The 19,585-nt window shown below is 43.0% G+C and overlaps 1 protein-coding gene across 2 annotated transcripts in view; it reads left to right on the forward strand.

Moving 5' to 3' along the window:
- The window catches only part of EXTL3 (exostosin like glycosyltransferase 3), a 64,567-nt gene extending 57,810 nt beyond the window's left edge, over positions 1-6,757 (forward strand). For both annotated transcript variants that reach the window (XM_082468861.1, XM_082468860.1), the window contains one exon: positions 3,648-6,757. In XM_082468861.1, coding sequence (XP_082324987.1) covers positions 3,648-3,857 — 210 coding nt within the window. In that variant the 3' untranslated portion in view covers positions 3,858-6,757. The remainder of the gene's footprint in view (positions 1-3,647) is intronic.
- Positions 6,758-19,585: the final 12,828 nt, after the last annotated feature.

Genomic DNA, 19,585 nt, shown 5'->3' on the forward strand with positions numbered 1-19,585 from the left:
GTCCACAGATAGACAGGAATTTTATCCCAGGCTGGACCGTATCCAGAGTCTTAACCGTATCCAATTTAGACGATTGAGAAGAGATTTGGGACTTTCTGAGTTGATTGTATTTGGATGAGATTTTAGACTTAGTGTTGATCCTGGCTGGAATGGGTTAAGAGTTTTAAGAGATGCTGGGATGAATGTATTTTGCATAGAGGAAGGACAAAATTTTTGAGGCCAGAGGGCAGGCTGTTTATTGTGACCCGCCAAAAGATATGTTTAAGTCCTAACCCCTGTTAATGTGTGAATGTGACTTTATTTGGCAATAGGGTCTTTGCAGATATAATCAAGTTGAGATGAAGTCATAGTAGAGTACAGTGTGCCCTCAGTCCATTATGACTGATGTCCTTGTAAGAAGAGACCCAGAGGCACAGACACTTGAGGGGAGAGTGCTGTGTGATGATGGAGCATTGTCTACAAGCCAGGGAAGGCCGAGGACTGCGGCAGGGCCAGGCACTAAGGGAAGGGCATGGAACAGGTGGTTCCCTACAGCCTTCAGAGAGAGGATGCCCGGCCGACACCTTGATTTCAGACTTCCAGCCTCCAGAGCTGTGAGAGAGTAAATTTCTGGTTTTTTAAGTCACTGAATTTGTGGTAGTTTGTTACAGCAACCCTAGGAGATGAATACAGTTACTGTCATGTCTTTAATGGTATCCACTTCATTGTTGTTTTTCTTTACACTTTGATCACCTAAGTATGCATCGCTAAACACTATGGCTTACCTTTAAAACAAACTCTTTATATTAAAATAGAAGTTACGAAGACAGTGCAGAATTCCCATATACCCCCGTATAGTTTTCCCCTATTATTAACATCTTACATTAGTATGGTACATTTGTCCTGATTAATGGATCCATATTGATACATTTTATATTACCAGGGTTTATCCTTTATTCAGATTTCCTTAATTTTTGCTGAGTCTTTTTTTTTTTTTTAAACTAGAATGATCAGGTAGCAAAATAACATAGAATACAACACAAAGCCATATGAGAGAAAGCTGTGCCCTCAAGCCTGGGGTTGGGAACTCTTAGTCCCCATATTCTTGGAACACATTCCGTGGTTCTCTGGGGCGGAAAGGCTGGCTGGAGCTCGAGGATCTCCCTGCTGACTGCCTAACTGGTCCACGCCCAGGGCACAGGCGACACACGTGGAATGAGGCCAGACAAGTTACACCTGCTCCCCATGAGCCATTAGAAGAGGAGCGCTCCCCACAAAGGCCCTACACCTGGCAGGGATCGCCGGACCAGGGAGAGCTCAGAGGTTGAGTTCCTCTGTGGCGGAGACACATAAAAAGCCTAGACCAGACTACGGGCAAATTCTCACTAGCTGGAGAGGTAGGGGAGCGAGACTGCCTCCAAGCTGGTGTTTGGTCTTCGGTAAACAAGGATAAATACAAAACATGTTCCTCAAGTGGGCTCGAGCAGAACTGGGCACAACAGGTAAAAGATTCCAAAGCGCCATTTAGTGCTGGGCACAGAAGGAGACAGAGGGGAGGGTGTCGGGGTGGGGCGTGCTCTGCCGTAGTCTCTGCTGCGCTCTGCTCCCCTGGCCCCGTCTCTGCACTTCCTCCCTGCTTTCCGCATCTGCCCTCACTTCCCCGGCCTAACCCTCCCAGCCTGGAGTGGAAACCCCGGAGGCGGAGGCTCTCTGCCAGGGCTGAGAACCTGAGGCTGAGCGCCTGCAGCAGGGGGCGGGCAGGGCAGAGCATGTGCTGGGCCCCGGAGGCTGGGGCGAGGCTCAGAGCGGGAAGGAGTGCTCAGCTGCCAGAATGATGGCTGTCTTCTGCTCCAGGATCAGTTTTGAACTTTATATAAATGGAATCATACAGTATCTCTTTCCATCTCTTTCTTAATCTTGCTTTCATATTTCTTTAAAGCTTTTTGTCAGTATTTTCCATTCTGGGTAATAATTTTAGTATACTTTTCGTCACTCATTTTCTCTTCACCCATCCATTGAGTATCTGATTTAATTCAGTATACTTCCCCCCGCCCCGAGTTTTATTGAGATGTAATTGACACGCAGCACTGTATAAGTTTAAGGTGTACAACATAACGATTTGTTACAAACCATCATGAGGTGATGACCACAATAAGATTAATATACTTTTCAATTCTATTGTCCTATTTGGTTCTTTCTTTTCTTTTTAATTTTTTTTTTTAGCAGTGCCATGCGGCATATGGGATCTTAGTTCCCCGACCAGGGATTGAACCCGTGCCTCTTGCATGGGAAGTGCAGAGTCTTAACCACTGGGCTGCCAAGGAAGTCCCTATTTGGTTCTTTTTCATATCCACAAGGATTTTTTTTGATAGTCCCTTGTTTCTTCCATCAAACCTTGAGTAATCTTTCAACATTTTATTGTACGTATGATACACATTTATTGTTACCGTCCCTATCTGATGTTTCTGCTGTTTTGCAGTGTTTTGGGGTCTGGTTCTATTGTTTCTTTCTGCAGAGTCTCCTTCATGTGACTCATCCCCTTTTTTGTGATTTTCGATTGTGAGGTCATATTCTTTGGGGTTTTACTTATAGCACTTCTTTGAGGCCTGAATCTGAGAGGATTTGTACTTGCTTCTTCTATGTGCCTTGGCTCACTACCTACTTGAGACCTGTTTAAGCTAAATTAGCATGCTGGGGCTTTTCAGGACGCACAGGTGGCATAAATCCAGCCTCAGCTGTGTGAGGGCCGGCTCGTGGTTATCAGTTTCTCAGAGGGGGTGTTTCCTCCTCCACTTGGAGCTCAGACCGAGAAGGAAATGTTGCTTCACCACCTCTCTCTGCAGGGCTGCCTCCTGCCCTTGTGGCCTTCCACTGGGTCCCAGGGTTTCAAAAAGTCTCCGATCTGATTTCCTGACTGTGGGCGCTCCAGCCTCATGAAAACCCGAGCTCGTGGCTGTCTTGCTGGATTCAGACCTTTTCATTACTTTGGCTTCTGAGGACTTCATTTCTTTCATTATAAGCTCAGCCAATATATTTAAAGAGACGGTTTCTGTATTTCATCCTGCCTTTTCAGGGGTTCTGTGCTCAGGGGGTTTTATGTTATTTAATCTGCCATGTTGTTGATAGTGAAGCTATTGTATTATTCTTCATACTTTTCTAATTGCTTGGAATTTCATCATAATAATAACCACTAAACTATATAATATGACCACTTTTCCATGTCTTTAAATATAATTTTCTTAAGCATCTATTTTAATGGACATGTAGTATTTTATAATTATTTATCTATCCCCTTTTGATGGGGAGTTTTCCAGTAGTTTGCTATTAAAAATACTGATGGAATGAACAACTTTATACCTACATCTTGCTGTGCAACCAAGAGAAATAGTAGAAGTAGTGTTACTGAGATAAGCACCACTGAACACCTCAAGGCTTTTGATATCGGTTACATATAGGCCGTTTGGAAAGCGTGTCCTTAATAATAGTGTAGATCCATCCGTGGCAGGAAGAGAGCCCTGGGCTCTGGCTCCCGACTTGCTCTGTGAGTGAGTGTAGCCATCGACTCGGTGTCGTCACTGTGGAAAAGGAGGCATCGGTTGGTTAAGCTCCAGGGTCTCTGTCTCAGCACCCGTGGTTCTCACTCTGTGCTCTTTCTTCCCCGCTCCCAGGTGACGTCACGGTGGACTTTCCGATGCCCAGGATGCCCTCAGGCTCTGTCACATGACGATTCCCACTTTCACGAGCGGCACAAGTGTATCAACTTCTTTGTCAAGGTGTACGGCTATATGCCCCTGCTGTACACACAGTTCCGCGTGGACTCTGTGCTCTTCAAGACCCGCCTGCCCCACGACAAGACCAAGTGCTTCAAGTTCATCTAGGGGCGTTGCGCATACGGGAGAGGATGAGCAGAGTGAGGGAGGCAGCTCCTGAGGCCCCTAGACACGGAAGGACCTCAGGGATGCCCGCCGGGCGGGTGGCCCAGACCCTCTGCTGGGAGAGCCGGCAGGGAGAGTGGCAGGGACAGAGCTGCCTTGCTCTTGAAATCAGCCACACTGGCCGGAGCCCTGGTCCCAGGACACCAGGGCTCCCTACACAGGGCACTGGTGATAGCTCACACTGAGGGCCACAGGGACTCTGGAGAGCCACTCACGCAGCTCAGAAGCCCAGGGCAGCTGGTTTGTGGTTTTTAATTCACTAACAACTACTATTATTATTTAAAAAGAAAGTTTCAGATTTGCCATTCGAGGTTTATTTATATCCATGTGTATATATATACACATACGTGTGTGTGTACATACATGTGCGTGTATATGTATATACGCACACACACATACATATATATTTGAGGGGGAGTTTGGCATTTCTGCCCGTCTCACAAAGTGAGGGACGCGCCGCGGTGCTCTGTATTCTGGTGGAGGTGGATCCTGGCCTGGTATCTGGCTCATCTGTACAGATCATCTCCGTCCTCCCCAGGGGCATCTATCTGTGCGCAGAAACAGGAAAGGGCTGGGCGTGGCCCTGTTACAGGGCCTTGCCCAAGATAAGACCTGTTGCCAACCAGGGCTCTGTAGCTCGAGGTGGGGGGATCTGCACCTTTGGGGGCAGTGGAGCCTCCCTGCGCAGGACTTGGTGGGTTTGAGGACTCCCCGCTGGGTCGTGCTGTCTGGGTACTCGGCCCAGCTCTCTCCCTACCCCTGTTTGAGAGAGAAGACTGAGGGAGGACCGAGACCTGCAGACAGACCCCCAAATGGCTCTTTTTGTTCGACCCTCCTTTGAAAGACATGTTGTGCTTTGGCTACAGACTTTCCCGCAGGTTCTCTCACGTACGAGAACAGAAGCCTGGTGGGCTGCACTTCAGGTGTGGTCTGAGTGGTTGCAGGTCGGCCTACTCTCTCTGCCGCAGAGCAAGCGAGTATCCTTTGATCCCCACCCGGCTGGCCGGGGAGTCACAGCAAGGCACCTGCCTTGGGATAATTCCTTGGTGAAATTCACCTTCCCCGACCCCTGTCTGGACCCACATCCTATAGTTATTGGATCCCTCACGCCGGGTTGGTTCCGGGACCCCCTGAGGTTTGGTATGTGTCAATGTTGGGAGGATTGGATTTGTTAAGTTAAGCTCAAATCCAGCCTGAAATTTAATAGGCATTCACACCCCACATTACCACGTTCCACTCTGGGTTTAAATTTCTATTTCCTGGGCTGAAATAGAAGTAAGCTAATTTTTTTTTTTTTTTTTTTTGGTGGTGGCAGCAGTAGGGGAACCAAAGAGGGCGTTAGTGGCTGTTGGCAGGGATTTAGCCCGTGGCCTCTACCGTATTTCCGGTCCCCACTTTCCTCCAGTGAAGTCGAATCTAGGAGGTTCCCCACAACTGACTGAAAAAAGGCTCAGCTTTGTCCTGGGCACGTACATGCCTTAAGCCAGCTCCGTCTTCCCCTGACCTTGACGTCCTGTGCTCCTGTGTCCAGGGGGCACATCCTCTTCTGACCTGCCTGCCCCAGATGGGTTCTCTTCAAGTATCATTTTGAAGCCGGGCTCTGTCCTGTGGGTAACACCCACCTGTAGGGCTGCTTGACCTAAGGGACTCTCCCCGTCGGTGGACAGGACCAGGGCTCCGTCCTCCGGACATTTCCACTGGCATCTTCCTGTGGTTCCCCTGCTGAGGCAGCTACCTAGGAAATGGAGCTCTGCTGCTCAGCAGCCCAGCGAAGGGGTCCAGACCCCCTGCTTCCTAACTTTCTAACTCCCCCTTCTTTGACCTTGGACTTTATTCTTTTTAGCAGTAGCCTTCTTCCCTTTGGGAAGCCAAAGAGTGTGGTGTTTTGAGCTATAAATGTGGCTGCTATTTTTATCTTGTCTCTTTTAATGTGAGGAACTCCTAGACTGCCTCTGAGTGGGCCTGGTGAGAGAGGAGCTGTGTCAGGATCCCCTGCACTGGAGCCAGAGCGCGGGGTCCCTGATCGCTGGCGGCAGATCCAGAGCCGCTGGTACTCTGAGGCTGTGTGGATGACGTCACAGGGCACTGTGGGCGGGGGGGGGTGATGTCCGAGCACAGACGAGGGTGGCACTGTTTGGACCTGAACAGGACACTGGCCTGAAGGACTCCAGACAGCAGTCTCTGATGGACACTGGCCACGTCTGTAAAGGACACGCCTCGTGGTGAGAGGGAGGGCGGTGAGAGCTTTCGGAGGCTTGGTTAGTTCTCCTGGGGAATGGCCGCTGCTTTTTGCAAGGCGGATTAGCTAGAGGCCCAGGTCCAGGCTTCGAACGCCTTTGATGCCGATCGGTCACCTTGGGAAGCCCAGATGTCAGCTGCGCCACCTGATTGACTCACCTGGAGCACGGGACAGCCCTGCAGACGCACGTGGGCTTCCTCGGCTGTCCTGTGAACCCCCGTTGCCGTCTTTGCTCCCAGGGCCCGGCGTGTCCTTGCTCTCCAGCTGGCCGGTTTGAGAGGCCCCCACATGAGGGGGGCCCCCAAGGGGCTCACGGGGCCTTTCTGGGCTTCTGCACCCGTGCTGTGTCCTCTGCCTGTGTGGCCTGCACCTCAAGCCGGGGCCCGGGCGCTGGGTGTGCAGGAGTGGTCCAGGAGCGGTCCCCTCAGGAGCGGCCTGCCTGCGTGCGTGCTCGGGGAGCTCCTGTTCGCAGTGCTGCTGTTTGAAGGGGGAAGCTCTCTGATACTCATGCCGTGTCCATCCACCCCACCCCTTTTCCAGTCATGAGCACAATTGGTCTTACGTTGGATTTTTGTAAAAAAAATAAAATGGAGACTTTAACTCATGCAGCTTGGAAGTCTTTTGTGGTTTTCCTCTGCAGGACGCTCGAGTGGCCTGAGGGAAGGTGCCTGCCTGCTTCCAGGAGCCACCCGTGCACGGCCAGCGGGCGCCTCCCAGCACGACTGTAGGCTGTGATTTGGTCCTGGAGCAGCCTGCGTGCCTGAGCCCGGCTGATGCCAGCGTGCATGGACACGGGCAGCCTTGTCTGCGTCCGTCTCTGGGATTAGTCATTTGGTGACGTAGAGAGGAACGTAGGTGTCACCGAACTGGTTTGTGGGGGATGTGGGATGGCATGTGGCACGTGTTGGCCACCTTTACTTCTTCACGGTAACTTTTCAGCGTGTGTGGTGCGGTGCCGGGGAGCTCAGGTGTACGTGTTCCCAGCCCAGAGGAGAGGGCTGGCTTAGAATGGCCCCGTCGGTCTGGGGGTTATTTGCTGACTTCCCAGGAGTCGCAGAAAGCGCCTGCGTCTAGTTGGTGCTGAACTCTCAGAGTCCAATCCTTTTGATGTCTGGCTTCTGCTCAGCTGTGGGATCAGCGCCATCCTCAGGGAGCGAGCACCGAGTCACGGGCTTGGAGAAGACGGATGGAGACGGGAAGGAGGATGGAAGGCAGAGAAGAGCTGAGCTGGGGGTGTTCCTCTCCTGGTTTCTGCAGTTGGGAGTTTGGTTTGTACTAACAAGCCTAAGAATGCCTGGGACCCGCAGTTCAGTGTTACTGCGAAACTAGGGTTGACAACTGATGTGGTAGGTTTGCAGCAGGTGAGGGGGGAAGATGACGTCATATCGGGTGGGGATGCCTACTTGGGTCTGGAGCTGGAGCTGCCAGGCTCCTCTTCTTCCAGCCATGCATCTCCTTGTTACAACTTGTGCTGGGGCCAGAGAGACTTGAAGTTGCATGAGGCTGTCGAAATGGGCGTGGTACTAGACACAGAGATAACATGTCTAACTTAGGTTCTGTTCCTGCTAGTTCTGGCTTGGACTTAACAAGGTAAGCCAAAGTGGTCAGTGTTAGCGGTTGATATCATTGTCACTGAAATCGAAGATTCCACCATATTTGCAAAAATGTGGTTAAGAAGGATAATGCTGTGGTTAAGGGTATGGACCCTGGAGTAGACTCTGTGGGTTCAGATCCTGGGTCACCCGTTAAACTGGCGGGGGGCACGTTATATTCTAAACTTCTTATCCATAAAATGGCAAGGACTGTGCCCACGTCTTGAAGATGTGTTGAAAGTAAACATAATAAACGTGAAGAGTCCACTGTTTGGCACACAACAGAAATGCACTGTCACTGGGGTAACATACTGGAAACTTCTTAGGGGCACTTTCTGCATTGCAGCTCATTCCAGGCTCAGCTGAAGCACTGCCTTCAAGAAACCCTCCCTTCTCAGAAGTCGCTGCTTGTCCCCCTCTAACACCCGCCACCGCCCCGGCCCATCTCCTGTTACAGCAGCTGACCTGTCTTCTACGTCACCGCGCACTGTAATGGTTATGGGCCTGCTTCCCACACCAGCTTGTAAGCCTCTTGAGAATAGAGCACTTGAGCGCTAAACAGTTTTTTCCCTCCCTCTCTTCCTCCTTGCGAAATAGTTTTTTGATGAATGAAATGATTTGACGACAAAATTAAGGGGGGGTCACATAGAAATCATAGCTGGCAACAAGCTGAATAACAATCAGTACCATGGTGCTTTTGGAATATAGCTAACGTGGTTACCAGAGTGTTGCAGGAAGTTGGCACGCAACAGCTAAGAAGTCTTATATTCACTGTTTTTATTATTTAAATCTTCATTGACACAAGGGGGTTAAGAGAGCATGGCAAGAAGAATTAAACACCCAGAATGGATTCCAGAAGAGATCATGAAGTACGGTGGGAAGCCTTGCACTAGGGCCTGCCTTGGGTTGCTGTTTAATTTTACCTGTTTCTTGACCTGTTTTAATTAGGCAGATTGTTTTATCCTTCTTCATTTGTCTTCGTATTGTGAAAGAGTACAAATCTTGGTCATATTGTAGGGTTGTCATGTGAGAATTTAAGCTATTTAGATTCTATTTATTTAACCTATTGGTCCTAATATTTCATTATGAAAAATTTCAAATGTACAGGGAAGTTTAAATAATTTTTATACTGTAAACCTGTATACCTAACAGTCATTTTACTATACTTGCTTTAAAGCTATCTATAGATTCATTCCTCTATCCATTTTTTTATCCCTCTATTCATTTTTTTTCATCCTTTTTATCCATCCTATTTTTGGTGCATTTCTAAGTATATAATTACCGGCATTAATACACTTCCCTCTAAATACATAAGCACACACATCATTAACTGGAGGTCAATATTAGTTTCTATGTGTTTAATGTAAAATTTCCATATTAAATTTATACATTGAAATCCACAAATCTTAAGTGTACATTCTCTTGACTTTTGACAAATGCATACACTTGTGTAACCAACCCCATCAAGATACAGAACATTTCTGTCAAACCCAGGACGTTCCCTCATGTTCTTTCCTAGTCAATCTCCACCTCCACCCCACAGTGGTTTTATTCTTTCACCTTGGATTAGTTTTCCTGTTCCTAGAATTTCATATAAATAGTGTCATACAGTTTTTACTCTTTTGTGCAAGACTTCTAGAAACTCAAGTAGTGTGTTTCTGAGATTCATTCAGTGTTGCACATATTAGTAATTTGTTCCTTTTATTGAAAGAGGTATTCCCTTGATTAACAACATTTGTCCATTGATAGGCACTGGAGCTGTTTCCAGTTTTTGGCTGTTATGAATAAAACTGCTAAGAACATTCATGTGCAGGTTTTCTTGTGGATTTATGTTTTTCTCTCGGGTAAACACCTAGGAGTAGAATTGTTGTGTGATAAGGTAGGGATACACATGTTTAGTTTTATAAGAAACTGCCAGACCTTTTCCCGTAGTGATTGTACTCATTCGTATTCCCACCAATAATTTTGTGTTTCAGTTGCTCTACATCCTCGCCAACCTATGGTGGTGTCAGGCTTTGTCGTTTTAGCCATTCTGGTTGGTGAGTAATGGTATCTCATAGTTTGAATTTGCATTTTCCTGATGACTGACTAATGATAAGTACCTTTTCATGTGCTTACTCCATTTATATGTATTTCCTTTGTGAAATTTTTGCCCATTAAACTTTTTTTTGGTTTGTCTTCCTTTTTATCATTGCTTTATTTAAAAAATACATTTTTGGGAATTCCCTGGTGGTCTAGTGGTTAGGACTGAGTGCTTTCACTGCCGTGTCCCGGGTTCAACCCCTGGCCGGGGAACTAACATCCCACACACTGTGTGACAAAAAACATCTTTAATAGATTTTAATTTTTTTGAGCAGTTTTAGGTTTAGAGGAAAATTGAGTGAAAAGTACAGTTGGTCCTCCCCCATTTCCCCCTTGCATTAGTGTGGTACATTTATTACAATTGATAAGCCAGTATTGACATATTAACTGAAGTCATAGCTTATGTTAGGCTTCATTATTTGTGCGGAATATTCTTATGGGATTTGACAAAAGTATAATGACCTGTATCCACTTACAGTATCTATAGAACAGTTTCACTTTCCTAAAAGTCCTTTGTGTCCCACCCATTCCTCTCTCCAACCACTGGCAACCACTATTCTTTTTTACTGTCTTTTTTAGTTTTGCCTTTTCCAGAATGTCATGTCATATGCCAGTTAAAATCATACAATATATAGCCTTTTCAGGTTGGCTTCCTTCACTTAGCAATATGCATTTAAGCTTCCTCCATCTTTTTGTGGTTTGATAGTTCGTTTCTTTTTATTGCTGAATAATATTCCACTGTATGGATGTATTGTTTGTCTTTTTATTGTTGAGTTGTGGGAACTGTTTACCCTGGATACTAGTCCATTGTCAGATGTATGTTCTGTAAATATTTTCCCCAATTTGGGGGTTGCCTATCCATTTTCTTTATGGTATCGTGTGATGAGCAGAAGCTTTTCATTTTGATGAGATCTAATTTAGAACTTTTTTCTTTTTTGTCATTGCTTTCTGTGACTCAAGAACCCTGTGCTTACCCAAAGTCATGAAGATATTCTTTAAATTTTTCCACTAGAAGCTGTATGGTCTAGGCTCCATCTCAAGTTAATATTTGTGTGTGGTGTGTGGTAGTGGTCAAAGTTCTGTTCTTTTTTTTTTTCTAATTATTTTTGGCTGCGTTGGGTCTTCGTTGTTGTGTGCGGGCTTTCTCTAATTGCGGCGAGGGGGGGCTACTCTCCTTTTGCGGTGCGCGGGCTTCTCGTTGCAGAGGCTTCTCTTGTTGCGGAGCACAGGCTCTAGGCGCACGGGCTTCAGTAGTTGTGGCATGTGGGCTCAGTAGTTGCGGCTCGAGGGTTCTAGAGCGCAGGCTCAGTAGTTGTGGCGCACGGGCTTAGCTGCTCCACGGCATGTGGGATCTTCCCAAACCAGGGCTCGAACCCGTGTCCCCTGCATTGGCAGGTGTATTCTTTTTTTGTTTGTTTGTTTTTTAGTTATTTCTGAGATATACATTTTAAAGTAATAACTAGAATTATGACTTATAACATTATACCAGAACATATAAGATTTTTAGAAATTTCATGTAATGTCTGAAACATTTATATTAACATATTTCCATACAAATAACCCAATGAAAGTTTAGTATTAGTTGTTTTGTTTGTTTGTTTTTTTATACTGCAGGTTCTTATTAGTCATCAATTTTATACACATCAGTGTATACATGTCAATCCCAATCGCCCAATTCAGCACACCACCATCCCCACCCCACCGCAGTTTTCCCCCCTTGGTGTCCATACCACCGCTCTCTACATCTGTGTCTCAACTTCTGGCAGGTGGATTCTTAACCACTGCACCACCAGGGAAGTCCTCTTTCTTTCTTTTCTTTCTCTCTTTTTTTTTTTGCACATGAATATCTAGTTGTTTCAGCACCATTTGTTAAAAAGAATTTCCTTTCTCCACTGAATTGGTTGGGGCCTTTGTTGACAACGTAATGACTGTGTAAGTGTGGGTATTTCTGAGCTCTCTTTCCTGTCATGCTGATTTGTTACTAGTACCAGATTGTCTGGATTAATGTAGCTTTCTTGTTCATCTTGAAATAAAGTAGTGTAAGTTCTCCAACTTGCTCATCTTTCTCAAAATTGCTTTGGGTATTATAGTTACTTTGTATTTCTATATATAAATTTTAGAATTAGTTTGTCAATTTCTTTTTTTTTCTAAAAGAAAAAAAAAGATTTTCTATCCTGCTGGATCTGAAAATTAAAAAAAAAAAATTCTTGTAAAATACACAGAACTTAAAATGACCATTTTAGCCACTTTTTAAAAATTAATTTTAAAAAATTGAAGTGTAGCTGATTTACAGTGTTGTGTTAATTTCTGCTATACAGCAAAGTGATTCATATATATGTATATGTACATACATATACATTCTTTTTTAAAATATTTTCTATTATGGTTTATCATAGGATACTGAATATAGCTCCCTGTGCTATAGAGTAGGACCTTGTTGTTTATCCATTCCATATATAAAAGCTTACATCTGCTGACCCCAACCTCCCACTCCATCCCTCCCCCAACCCCCTCCCCCTTGGCAACCACCGGTCTGTTCTGAGTTTGCTTCTGTTTCGCAGATAGGTTTATTTGTGTCATATTTTAGATTCCATGTATGTGATACCATGTGGTATTTGTCTTTCTGACTTACTTCACTTAGTATGATAATCTCTTAATTGCATCCATGTTGCTGCAAATGGCATTATTTTGTTCTTTTTTTATGGCTGAGTAGTATTCCATTGTATATATGTACCACATCTTCTTTATCCATTCACCTGTTGATGGACATTTAGGTTGTTTCCATGTCTTGGCTATTGTGAATACTGCTGCTATGAACATAGGGGTGCATGTATCTTTTTGGATTAGAGTTTTGTCTTGATATATGCCTAGGAGTGGGATTGATGGGTCATATGGTGACTCTATTTTTAGTTTTCTGAGGAACCTCCATACTTTTGTCCACAGTGGCTGCACCAACTTACATTCCCACCAACAGTGTAGGAGGGTTCACTTTTCTCCACACCCTCTCCAGCATTTGTTATTTGTAGACTTTTTAATGATGGCCATTCTGACTGGTGTGAGGTGGTACCTCATGGTAGTTTTGATTTGCGTTTCTCTAGTGATGTTGAGCATCTTGTTCCTATTGGCCATTTGTATTTCTTCTTTGGAGAAATGTCTATTTAGGTCTTCTGCTCATTTTTCAATTGGGTTGTTTGTTTTTTTGTTGTTGAGTTTTATGAGCTGTTTGTATACTTTGGAAATTAAGCCCTTGTTGGTTGCATCATTTGCAAATATTTTCTCCCATTCTGTAGGTTGTGTTTTTGGTTTTTTAATGGTTTCGTTTGCTGTGCAAAAAGCTTGTAAGTTTGATTAGGTCCCATTTGTTTATTTTTGCTTTTATTTCTATTGCTTTGGTAGACTGACCTAGGAAAACATTGGTACAATTTATGTCAGAAAATGTTTTGCCTGTGTTCTCTTCTAGGAGTTTATGGTGTCATGTCTTATGTTTAAGTCTTTAAGCCATTTTGAGTTTATTTTTCTGTATGGTGAGAGGATGTGTTCTAACTTCATCAATTTAAATGTGGCATTTTAGCCACTGCTAAGTGTACAATTCAGTGGCATTAAGTATATTCACAATGTGTAACCATCACCACTAGCTATTTCCAGAACTTTTTTGTCTTCCCAAACAGAAAGTCTGTGCCCATTAAACAGTAACTCTCCATTCCCCCTTCCTTTCAGCTCCTGATAACCTCTGTTTTGTTTCTATGGATTTGCCTATTCTGGATATTCATATAAACGGAATCATAGAGTATTAAGTCTTTTTTGTCTGGCTTATTTTATATAGCATGTTTTCAAGGTTCATCCATGTTGTAGCATGTATCAGAATTTCATTCCTTTTTATGGCTGGACAATATTTCATTGTGTGTGTGTATAAATAGTTATGGCATAAAATATTTTGTCCATTCACCTGTTGATGGATACTTGGGTTACTTCCACATTTTGGCCATCATAAATACTGTTATGAACATGGATGTACAAACATGTTTGAGTCCCTGCTTTCAATTCTTTTGTGTATATACTGATCAGTGGAATTGTTGGATCATATGGTAACTCAAAGTTTAATTTTTTGGGGAACTGCCAACAGTTTCCACAGCAGCTGTACCATTTAACATTTCCACCAGCAGTGCACAAGGGTTCAGTGTCTCCACATCCTTGCCATTACTTGTTTTGTTTTGTAATTAATAATTTTAAAATTATAGCCATCCTAGTAGGTGTGCAGTGATATCTCATTGACCGTTTGATTTACGTTTCCCTAATGACTAATCATGTTCAATACCTTCTCATGTGCTTATTGGCCATTTGTATATTTTATTCAGAGAAATGTCTATTCAAGTCCTTTGCCCAATAAAAAAAAAAAATTTTTTTTTTGTTATCCACTGGGATTTTGATGAGATTGTATTGAATCTGTATATCAATGTGTAGAATTGAAATACTAATAACACTGAGTCTCTAATCCATGAACATGATATATCTCTTCATGTATTCTGATCTTATTTAATTTCTATCATCACAATTTTGAGACTTTTAGTGTAGAGATCTTACACATCTTTTTCAAAAGTTTATTCCTAACTGTGTCTTTTCACACTATTAAGAGTAGAATTGCTGTTTTTTTACAAGTTCTTTTTCTAATTATTTATTACTAATATATAAAATACAGTTGATTTTGTATATTAACCTTGTATTCTGCAATCTTGCTAACTTTTTAATTCTATGTATGATTTTCTATTTAAACAATATTTTGCTCATGTTCCTGGAAATCTGCTCCTCTATACTTGTGAGAAGTTTGGGCGAAACTTGTATTTTGTCTGTTATTCTGGTGAGTTAAAGTCATCGGAGACAACACAATGCACAGGATATAATAGGTGCTTAATAAATACTCACTGATGGCTGGAAGGGCCTATAGATGATTGGAAAAGACTTTGTAACAAAAATAAAGAACAAAGTCCTTTATTTTCAAAATATTGTGAGCAGTGTAATTAGTTACTAGATTAAAAATTTATATCAGATATTCTAAAAAATGTTATCAAACTTTTAGTTGATGTGTTTGGTAACCCCAAATTACTGTAATGATGTGCATTAAAGTGACTTTTCATTTGTGACTGATTTCATAGTTGTATGTCACGAAGACTTATAAATGCCTTAGAAATTATTACTGTGGCTTATCGTAGAGAAGGGTAAAGGATAAATTCTGCTAACATAAGAATTATCATGCAGAGGATACACCCCTATTTTTTTCAGTGGCCTCAGATAACAATATAAGGGAAAGAAGAAATACTCCACATGTTTAATGACAAGATGTGGGCAAAACACCTTTCAGAGATCTGTGGTCCTGTGATGCAAAGAATGCTTAAGTTTAATACATGTAATTTTTTCCCAGTTTTATTGAGATATTATTGACATACAGCATATGTAAGTTTAAGGTGTACACATGATTTGATACACATATACACTGAGAAATGATTACTACAAAAAGGTTAACTCTATCCCATCACATAATACCTTTTTGTGTGGTAATAACTTTTAAGATCTACTCTCTTAACAGCTTTCAAGTATATAATCCAGCATTGTTAATTACAGTCACAGTGCTGTACATTAGATTCCTAGAACTTATTCATCTTATAGCTGGACATTTGTATCTTCCCATTTCCCCACCTCCTATCCTAGCCCCTGGCAACCACCATTCTACTCTACCTCTGAGTTCAGCTCTTTTAGATTCTACATGAGTGAGAACATATAGTGCTTGTCTGACTTATTTCATTTAGCATAATGCCCTTAAGGTCCATCCATGTTGTTGTAAAACATGGGAATTCCTTCTTTTTTATGGCTGAATAATATTCCATTGTGTATGTGTATGGTAATGATTTGTGATGTTGAACACCTTATCATGTACCTTTTGGCCCATTTGTATGTCTTTGGAAAAATGTATATTCAAGTCCTGTGCCCACTTTTTTTGCTATTGATTTGTATGAGTTCCTGATATATTTTGGCTCTTAAACCCTTATCAGATAGTTTGCAAACATTTTCTCCCATTTGGTTGCCTATTCATTGTGCTGGTTTCCTTTGCTGTGCAGAAGCTTTTTAGTTTGATGTAGTCCCAGTTGTTTATTTTCCTCTTGTTGCCTGTGCTTTTGGTGTCATAGCCAAAAAATTGTTGCCAAGACCAATGTCAAGGAGCTTTCCCCCTACATTTTCTTCCAGTAGTTCTAGTTTTGGGTCTTAAACATTTAAGTCTTTACTCCTTTTCAAGTTAATTTTTATGAGTGGTGTAAGATATTTTATTCTTCTGTGCGTGGTTATCCAGTTTTCCCAACACCACTTACTGACAAGACTGTCCTTCCCTCATTGAGTCTTCTTGGCTCCCTTGTCAGATATTAGTTGACTGTATATGTGTGGGTTTATTTCTGGGCCCTCGATTTTGTTCCATTGGCCTGTGTGTCTATTTTTATGTCAGTACCATACTGTTTTGGTTACTATAGCTTTGTAATAAAGCTTAAAATCAGGAGTTGTGCCTCCAGCTTTTGTTCTTCTTTCTCATAATTTTTTTTGGGGGGGGGGCATTCAGGGTCTTCTCTGGTTCCATACAAATTTGAGTTTTTTCTTCTGTGAAAAATGCAATTGGAATTTTGATAGGGATGGCATTGAATCTATAGATGGTAAAATGCTTCTATGATGTGATTAAACCTAAAATGGGATCCAAGAACAGTGCTGGCTGCAGCCTCCTGCAAGATTAGACGTGTTTGGCTCAGTTCTACATTGCCTATCTCCATAATTTAGTTGCAACTTCCATCAGAACTGTAGTTGGTTATTTTTACCTCATTCTAGGTTTGAAAAAGAGTAAAGTTATTTACCCATCGTTCCACTGCAGTGAATTTGGGCACATCAGAGGTTTTCTACCTTCCCACAGTATGGCATGAAACAATGAGACAGCATTCAACTTTCCTCATGGAAAAACTGGACTTGGGCCAAAGGAAAGTAGCTCCCTTTCCTCACCAGTTTGCTTGGCTCACATGAATATATGATCATACAGCTTTGGAGGTTTCTTCACTCTCATTTCTGTTGATACTTCACTGTACAAGCAAACCTCATTTTATTGTGTTTTGCAGATATTGCTTTTTTTTTTTTTTTTTTTTTACAAATTGAAGGTTTGTGGCAACCCTGCGTCAAGTAAGTCTATCAGTGCCATTTTCCCAGCAGCATTATTTTAAAATTAAGGTCTGTACACTTTTTTTTTGAATAATGCTATTGCACGTTTAATAGACTACAGTATAAACATAATTTTTATATGCACTGGGAAATGAAAAAATTCATGTGACTCGCTTTATTGTGATAATGTGCTTTATTGTTGTGGTCTGGAACCAAACCAGCAATATTGCCAAGGTATGTCTGTAGTTTGGAAAAGCCAACTTCTGCCTTTATAGGACAACGGTGAGGCCCAAAGGCTTCAAGCTCTCCAGGGTTCAAGACGACAAACAGTTGTTACCATTACTTAAAAAGAAATGGACAATACGCCTTAAGTCCCTTCCCCAGCTCCTGATCCCTGATGCTCACACACGACGTTAAGGTAAGGCAGAAGCCACTTACTGGCGATGGGTTTTGGGGAAAGTTAATTGCTGTACCTCAGTTTCCTCATCCAGTGCCTTGACTGTGGCCCTGTGGAGAGATGCCTCTGAACCAGGAGCACCGAGCTAAGCTACACCTGATTCCTGACCCACAGAAGCAGTGAGATAATAAATGTTTGCTATTTTAAGCCACTAAATTTTGGGCTAATTTGCTACACAGCAATGGATATATTACTCTGCAGAAAGATCAAAAGAAATAAGAAAATCAGGTCTCTATTTTTTTTTTTTAAATTTTTTTAAAAATTTATTTATGGCTGTGTTGGGTCTTCGTTTCTGTGCGAGGGCTTTCTCTAGTTGCGGCAAGCGGGGGCCACTCTTCATCGCGGTGCACGGGCCTCTCACTATCGCGGCCTCTCTTGTTGCGGAGCACAGGCTCCAGACGCGCAGGCTCAGTAGTTGTGGCTCACGGGCCCAGTTGCTCCGCGGCATGTGGGATCTTCCCAGACCAGGGCTCAAACCCGTGTCCCCTGCATTGGCAGGCAGATTCTCAACCACTGCACCACCAGGGAAGCGCCACCTCCTCACTATTTTTAATGGTTTTTCAATTACTATTTAATCATTAGGCGTTTGTTGGGCTCGAGTAGAAATTTTTCTAAATGTCAGTCTCTTCCCCAGATCGGTATGAATAGTCAGCGGGCTGCATTTCCAAATAACAAAGCCACTATTGGTGGTATAATTCTAGCACTGACAGCAGGTTCCACCATTTCTTCTGGGTCTTCTATTCACCAACCTGGTGTGTTATCCAAATACCTGAACTCTAGGTAGAGTTATTCATAACTGCTCTCTCCTAATACTTGGGAGGGCCAGCTCTAGATTTCTCTGCTCTAACAAATGATTCTTTGCTTCTTCCTGTCTCTGGCTTCTGCCATGAAGTAGGTGGTAATGACAATTAAAACCTTCATAATTTATTTCCTGCACATCAGTTTACTGACTAATTTGCATTTACATACTATTTGTCTCTTTAGTAACCACCTCTCAACCACCTCTCATTGAGCCCTTGGGGTTAATCAAGCCCTTAACAGAAATCCAACTTGGACAAATCCAAGTCATTCCTGGACGTATCACTGTTGGAACATTTAAGTAAAATAACCATTTTGATTTTTCTTCCTATTTTATACTGCTTTTGCATTTTTCAAGATGTTAAGAAAACTTTAAAAAACTTGATTTCTCTCATAAGTTTTATTAGGAAGTATGCCTACATGTGCTGCATATTTACAATTCTCCTACTAAAAACAAAACTAAATGTTCATAACCATGGCATGTCCGTCTCTTGTAATGTTAGTCCTCTCCCGCAGTTTATTCTGTGGACACACCCTAGGCCCCTCGATTGGAATGATCTGCACATTGGGAAACAAACAGAGACCGGTTGAAGCATTCCTGGGCCCAAGGCTGGCAAAGTTGGAGATGGCAAAAATGAAGTTGCCTTTTTCCTCCTCTAATGAAGAACTGCTTCCCACTGACATGTCCATTCCAGAGACAGAACTGACAGCCAACTCTCCATGAAACCTGAGGAAGTAGTTCTATAGTGTTATAGTTCTTGGGTCACTAAAGCCCTTTGTGATGCTTTGCTGCTGCAGGTTGGACTGACTTCCGACTGAATTTCAACTGGTCTGAAAAGACGGTAAGCATCTACTTCCACTGCTGGCCAGTTCTAAGACTTGCATGCTACTCCCCACATTTTAATACTTGCGGAATTGGCATGTGTGTTACAACTGATGCTATCTCAGAGTTGATGTAAATACCCATTTTAAGCAATTCCATTTTTTCAAACACAGGTGTCTGAGTTTACTGCTCAGGAACGCGGAGAATCCTGATCATCTGTGGGGGAGGCAGTGGTGAGCAGAGGTTGTGAGTGGAGACTGAGACGCTGGTTCAGGTTCAGAAGGTCAAGGTCGGTGTCAGCGCTCTGTGCTGGTGTTTCTCATACTGACGCAGCTCAGATGAAGTTAAGCACCCGTTCGTACAATTTAAGAAATATACTAATGCACACACCAAACTAAAATTTGCTGTGGTGTTTTCTAAGTTCAGTTCTGTATATTTTCATATTCTTTCAGATACTAAATGGCTGTATAAATTGTAGGTTCAGCAGAACACAGCTAC

This window comes from Balaenoptera physalus, assembly GCF_965194825.1.
Source record: "Balaenoptera physalus genome assembly, chromosome: 7".
Classification (NCBI taxonomy): Eukaryota; Metazoa; Chordata; class Mammalia; order Artiodactyla; family Balaenopteridae; genus Balaenoptera; species Balaenoptera physalus.